Source organism: Ahaetulla prasina, chromosome 2 (assembly GCF_028640845.1).
Source record: "Ahaetulla prasina isolate Xishuangbanna chromosome 2, ASM2864084v1, whole genome shotgun sequence".
Taxonomy (NCBI): Eukaryota; Metazoa; Chordata; class Lepidosauria; order Squamata; family Colubridae; genus Ahaetulla; species Ahaetulla prasina.
The window spans coordinates 172,104,219-172,111,128 of NC_080540.1; the positions used below are offsets into that span (position 1 = coordinate 172,104,219).

The window sequence follows — 6,910 nt, forward strand, 5'->3', positions numbered from 1 at the left end:
TCATAATGGAAAAAAATCTATGTGGTCCCGGAGAGTTGACAATGACTTGATGACACATGTAAGAAGGGTAAAACAGAAATAAAATCAAGAAATAAAATACAGTTCACTGGGTTATTTCAATATGTTGCATTACTCCACCAACTTCATCAGATAAAAAAACAAACAAAAACTTCAATTAAATGTTGAGTTACCCAGGAAGAGAGGAATGTCTAGAGGGTGGAGGTCTGAAAAGTCAAGAAGGCAGCATTCACCACACAATAAAAGCCCTTTTTCACATACATCAAATGTGAGGCACATAAAAAAACTTGCAGCTTCAATCACACAGTTGAAACTAGCACTTGTTCATTGATCCAACATCTGTCAAGGAGCTAAAAATGCTGTCCACTATTTGTTGGTTTTGGCTTCTGATAAAATTTAAAGTGATAATTATTATTTCTCCTTGATATTTGCCCTCAGCACTCCCTGCTTATCAGTTTATATTGACCTCAGATAGGAAAATTATTGCTACATATCTTGTTTACCATCTCTCCAGAGGTGCCAGTTTCTCAAGCTGTGACTATAAAATTCCGTAGTTTTCCTGTGGAAGTCAGACATCGTCCTCCAAGGAGTTGCAGCAATGAAGGCATTAGTGCTCGCCCTCCTCTTCCTCTTCATTGCAGCCAATGAAGCCAAAGTATACACCAGATGTGAACTGGCTTCAATTCTGAAACGAAATGGCATGGATGGATATTATGGCTACAAATTGGGAAACTGTGAGTTTATTCTCCTTTTTTCTCCACCATAGCAAATTCCAGATTTGCAAGGGGGATCCAAAATCAGGCAGATCTTTCAAGAATTAGTTCAACCAACCTTCCCAATGAATCTTTTGAATGTTCTTAGAATGAGAATATATGCTTTCTTCCCATCCCAAATTGTTAGGAAAGCTCACCCTTCTCCCAGAACTAATACCCATTTTTTTATCAAGGTAAAATATTTCCAATTTTTTGCCTGATTGGGATAATTGCAAAAATGCGATATGGTTATACCATCTTGGACTCTGTGTGGTTTTTTTTTACAATTATGGCTTAGTCAATATATTATTTATTCTCTTAAAAATAAGGGATTATCCCTATAGGATAAACATCCTCTCAAAGGTAAGATCGTTCAAATTCCATCAAATCATTTAAATTTAGTATACCATTGAAGGGGCCATCATAGAAGATTTTCTACATGTGAAGATTGCCAAAGGATGCACGATGAAAAAGGACCTCCTCCATGGAAGGCTCAAATTAGGAAGAGAAAAGAAAGGAAAATTCCTTGAAAGTTTCCAAAATATATTGGATTTTTTTGGGTCCTTCCTTGGTTGAGGGAAGAATGAGAAGATAGTTAAGCATTGTGTTATAAATGCTCTATTTAAAAAAAAATACCAGGATAGCTTTTTAATTTGCAGCACAGCTCTTTTATATTCCTTTCCCTTTTTGCTTTCTTCCAGGGATATGTATGGCTTATTACGAGAGCAATTACAACAGCCGAGCTGTGGGGCCACGAAACTCGGATGGCAGTCGCGACTATGGGATTTTCCAAATAAACAGCCGTTGGTGGTGCAACAATTACCAAGGTCGCACAGCTAATGGCTGCAATAAGCCTTGCAGTGGTAAGACACATAGTCTGACAGGCTTCCAAAATTCTGTTATTATGTTCTACAACACAGTGAGATAATATGCCTGTATTCTTTGTAATTTTGGGGGTAGAAAGGATTGATCAATATCAAGTCAATACTCACCAACACTGCCTATCAAAATTGTTTTGAGTTCCTGCTTGGGTCAACAATGATAATATCTAGCCACTCTGCTTTCTGTTGGCTTCTTATCCTTCTTTTATTTAGTGTCCTGCTACTCAACTGGTCACAACTACTCTAAATTCCTTCACACAGATATATATCTCAATTTCAACCCCCAGAACATGCCCCAAAATATTATCTAAAGAGCAAAAGGCTTGTATGTGGTGAAGTCCCACTCACATTAACTATCTCACACTCTCTTCAGTGCTTTTTAAAGATTTCTTCACTTTTGTTATTTTTATAAATTCAATTAAAAGTTGCATGCATACCTAATATTCCTTCTTCCTCCTATTTTTCTTAAAACAACTAAACTCTGTGAACAGGGGCGGGTTTCAAAACCTGTTGCTACCGGTTCACTCATGGGCGCGTCAGTGCTCACACATGCGCATGACATTTCTGTGCAAGTACAGAAGCGTCCGGGTGGGTGGGCAGAGCCTCCCGCTGCCTCAGCTACCGGTTCACTCAATCCAGAGCGAATTGGTAGAAACCCACCACTGTGAAGTTATTTGGTCTGAGAGGAACTGACTGGCCCAAAGTCACCCAACCAGTTTTCATTTCCAAGGTGAGACTAGAACTCACAGTCTCCTGGTTTGTAGCCTGGAGCCTTAACCACTAAACTCGCTCGGATCCGGGATGGACTGGACACTGATTGGATAGACCCGGGCGAGGGGACAGGGACGAGTCTTGTGGATATTACCTGGGATGAGTTTGAGCTTGTGACCCCTGATGACATGGACAGGTTGTTGGCTAGGCTGAATCCCACCACATGTTTATTGGACCCGTGTCCCTCCTGGTTGGTACTGGCCACACAGGAGGTGACACGAGGCTGGCTCCTGGGAATTACCAATGCTTCTTTGTTGGAGGGCATCTTTCCCACCACCTTGAAAGAGGCGGTGGTGAGGCCCCTCCTCAAGAAGCCATCCTTGGATCCAGCTGTATCGGCAAACTATCGTCCAGTCTCCAACCTTCGCTTTTTGGCGAAGGTTGTTGAGAGTGTGGTGGCATATCAGCTTCCCCAATACCTGGAGGAAACTGTCTTTCTAGACCCGTTCCAGTCTGGCTTCAGACCTGGTTACAGCACAGAGACGGCTTTGGTCGCGTTGGTGGATGACCTCTGGAGGGCTCGGGACAGGGGTTGTTCCTCTGTCCTGGTCCTGTTAGATTGCTCGGCGGCTTTTGATACCATTGACCATGGTATCCTGCTGCGACGGTTGGGGGGATTGGGGGGGGGAGGTACCGTTTACTGGTGGTTCTCATCCTATCTCTCTGACCATTCGCAGACGGTGTTGGCAGGGGGGCGGAGATCGACCTCTAGGTGCCTCACGTGGGGTGCCTCAGGGGTCGGTTCTCTCGCCTCTCCTGTTCAACATCTATATGAAGCTGTTGGGTGAGGTTATCCGTGGTTTCGGGGTGGATTATCATCTGTACGCTGATGATACTCAGCTGTACATTTCCACCCCGAACCACCCCAGTGAAGCTGTCGAGGTGATGGACCGGTGTCTAGAGGCCGTGCGGGTCTGGATGGGGAGGAAAAGGCTCCAGCTCAATCCCACCAAGACAGAGTGGCTGTGGGTTCCGGCGTCCCGGTACAGTCAGCTTACGCCTTCGCTGACTGAGGGGGGTTAAGTTCTGACCTCCAGGGGAAGGGTGCACAACTTGGGCGTTCTCCTGGACGATCGGCTGTCCCTAGAGGAGCACCTGATGGCCGTCGCCAGGGGAGCATTTTATCAGGTTCGCCTGATGCGCCAGTTACGCCCCTTTCTTGACCGGGACTCTTTACGCACGGTCACTCACACCCTCGTTACCTCTCGCTTGGACTATTGCAATGCTCTCTACATGGGGCTTCCCTTGAAGAGCACCGGGTGTTAGTGCTCACTTTTAAAGCGCTCCATGGCTTAGGACTGGGCTATTTACGAGACCGCCTTCTGCCATCGATAGCCTCCCAATGACCTGTGCGCTCCCACAGAGTGGGCCTGCTCCGGGTGCCATCAACCAAACAGTGTCGGCTGGTGGCCCCCAGGGGGAGAGCCTTCTCTGTGGCAGCACCGACCCTATGGAATGAGTTACCTCCAGGGCTGTGTCAACTTCCTGACCGCCGAACCTTCAAACAGGAACTGAAGACTATTATTTAATCGGGCGGGACTAGCCTAAGTATTTTAATTTAATTTTAACTTAATTTTAATTTAATTTTAATGTATTAATCTATTTATAATTTTAAATTTTAAGGGTTTATATCGGGTTTGATCGTTTTAGTCAATTTGGCCTGTTAAATATTTCATTTTAAATGTATTTTAAATCTGGGATTTATGTGTATTATGTGTTTTAAATAAGGCTGTACACCGCCCTGAGTCCTTCGGGAGAAGGGCGGTATAAAAATTTAATAAATAAATAAATAAATAAATAAATAAACTGGCTCTCCCTGTTGTGCAATGAAAAGTATTGCTTGGTAAGAAAGCCACATGATCCTATCTTCACAATAATTAGTCAATATCTTGTCAGAGGAGCCAGTTAAGGACAGCAATTTCAGCTTCAGAAACCCACCCAGTTAAAGAACCCAATCCTTGTGCATTTGCTACCCTTTGTTAGAACTTAGGACTTAAGTGAGATATTTCCTCTTTGGCTCCTGTCCAAGAATGTAATAATGCTATTGGGATGCCTTCTTGTCCAGCATATTCAGTCCAGAGCAGAAACAAACTCTTAGTACTTTACAGTTTTCAAACTTGTTACTCTACATGTTCAGAGAAGGAGCAAAAATATTTTTCATGGTCTACGCTAGCTCTGTAAATAGTCGCTTATACTAATGATATGAGTGTATTGCACACTGTATATAACTAATGATGGGTAAAAATCTGCTTTAAGTAATAAGTTTATGGAAATCTTTGAAAATACCTTTGAAACATCTGGAGTTGGATAAATTCCAATTTGTCCTTTCCTGGCAGCTTTCACAAATGATGACATCACAGATGATATTATTTGTGCTAAGAGAATTGTGCGTGATCCCCAAAGGATGAATGCCTGGTGAGTCAATCTCTCATTAACATCTTCCATTTGTAACATTGGGTAGCAACTAAGCTTGTAGTCATGAAATTTAATGACTTTCTTTGGACTGTTGTAAAACTTTTGAGCGTTGGTCGTGAAATATATTTCCTGAACATTACAGATTGTATTTTTATTGCTATGCTTGCATTCTTGTTGCTTTAAAATATGGGTTTAAGCAGTCTTTTGAATCCTGGTTTAAAAGTAGCCTGAGACACAATTTAAGATGGGGCTGTTGATGATGATTATAGATGGATTACTCCATCTTCAGTTTAAAAAATCTAGAATTTAGTACCGAGTTGGAGCAGGTAGCAGAAGAGTTAGGCAGAGGGTCTTTTGAACACAAGGATTCTAATTCCATGGATGAGCTCCATGGGGTCAGAGATCTGGTAGGTAAAGAACTTAGCAGTGTGAGAAGCAGGGAGAGATCATTCCTGAAGCCTCCAATCATAGAATGAATAGTAAAGGGGGAGGCAACAGCAGATCATTAGATGGAAAACTTTTCAGCTGAGTATCTACAACCAAAGAATAAAAATGCTTTGTGGTAAATAATCTGAATTTTATTTGTTTATTTATTTATTTATTTATTTGTCAATCAAATATAAGATAACAGGTAAAAGTATAAACATAATTTGGATACATGAAAAGAGTAAGTAAAAAAGGAATATTAGGCACGCGGGTGCACTTATGCATTCCCCTTACAGACCTCTTAGAGGTTTTTTTTTTAATTTTCCTTAAAACAACTTAAATCTCTGAAGTGAGAGGATGTGACAGACCCAAAGTTACACAACCTCTTAGGAATGGGGTGAGGTCAACAGTAGACAGTTTAAAGTTAAAGTTTTGGGGGTTTGGGGAAGAAATTACAGAGTCAGGTAGTGCATTCCAGGCACTGACCACTCTGTTAGTGCCTATTTTCTGCAATCAAGTTTGGAGCGGTTTACCTTGAGTTTGTATCTATTATTTGCCCCTGTATTGTTGCGGTTGAAGTAGTCATTGACAAGTAGGACATTGCGGTAGATAATTTTATGTACTATGCTTAGGTCAGATTGAGGTCTGCGTAGTTCTAAATTGTCTAAGCCCAAAATTTGGAGTCTGGTGGCATAAGATATTTTATTGCGAGCAGAGGATTGGAGGACTCTTCTTCTGAAATATCTTTGGACTCTCTTGATTGTATTCATGTAAGTATTCTGTGTGCTGTTCTGAAGAGATTCCAAAGTATCAACTGGGCATTAGTGGCATGTAAGTTTTACTGTGAGAAATAGAAAGTCAGGACTATTTTAGCTAAAACAATTATTTTAATCTGGAGGAAAGGAAATTCATTTAAACAATTAAGAAAAGAACTTTATCAGTCAATGAATAGGAAAGATGAATGAATGATAGTTTCACTAGCTCACCTAGAAGTTTCCTGAATCTCTCCAAGTAGAGATTCATTGTTATGTTAAAGAAACTATCACATGTGTGATGTACAAAGACATGCATTATGCTTATTTTTATTCTTATTCCTCTCTTAAGGGTTGCCTGGAGAAACCGTTGCAAAGGAACAAATCTTTCAAAATGGACCAGTGGCTGCCGGCTCTGAGTTTGATGATTCTGCATTTCTCTTCCTCCTCCTGTGATGAAAATGATATTATTCCTTTTATAACCACACTGAGCACTTTGATTCTATGCCTGCATTCCACATGCTGGAAGAATCTTTGCATACAAATGATGATTTTTAAATGGTTTCTGGGTGGAAAAGAGGGAAAGACCTTGCTTTTTAAAATTGCTTCAATAAAATGAGTATTGCACATTATCCCCTTCTCTGTTTCGTGCTTTATTTCCTCTCATCCTTCATTATTACAACATAATTGAACTGGCTACCAGTTCTTCTTTTCATCAGACTGGACATACCCATTTCCAGCAACCATTCTTTATATCTTTTGATGAATCTCTTCATACAATATTAGTAAACTATCTTGAAATTCTTCTATGAAAACTCTAGGCTGGCATCCAAGGCCAGACAAATTCTATGGTCAACCTCCAGTTATGTTAAAGCTTGACTTTTGGTTTTTGCTA

At 41.1% G+C, this 6,910-nt stretch overlaps 1 protein-coding gene across 1 annotated transcript; it reads left to right on the forward strand.

The window, feature by feature from the left end:
* The first annotated feature begins 572 nt into the window (after positions 1-572).
* Positions 573-6,647, forward strand: LOC131191158 (lysozyme C-3-like). The gene is made up of 4 exons (XM_058169001.1): positions 573-752; positions 1,472-1,633; positions 4,759-4,837; positions 6,368-6,647. The coding sequence occupies exons 1-4, from the start codon at positions 617-619 to the stop codon at positions 6,432-6,434; spliced, it is 444 nt and encodes a 147-aa protein (XP_058024984.1). The 5' UTR covers positions 573-616; the 3' UTR covers positions 6,435-6,647.
* The last annotated feature ends 263 nt before the right edge of the window (positions 6,648-6,910 follow it).

Coding starts and splice junctions, on each gene's coding strand:
- LOC131191158 (XM_058169001.1), top strand. CDS start 617: ATGAAGGCATTAGTGCTCGCCCTCCTCTTCCTCTTCATTGCAGCCAAT. Junction 753..1,471: donor TGGCTACAAATTGGGAAACT/GTGAGTTTATTC, acceptor GCTTTCTTCCAG/GGATATGTATGGCTTATTAC. Junction 4,838..6,367: donor CCCCAAAGGATGAATGCCTG/GTGAGTCAATCT, acceptor TCCTCTCTTAAG/GGTTGCCTGGAGAAACCGTT.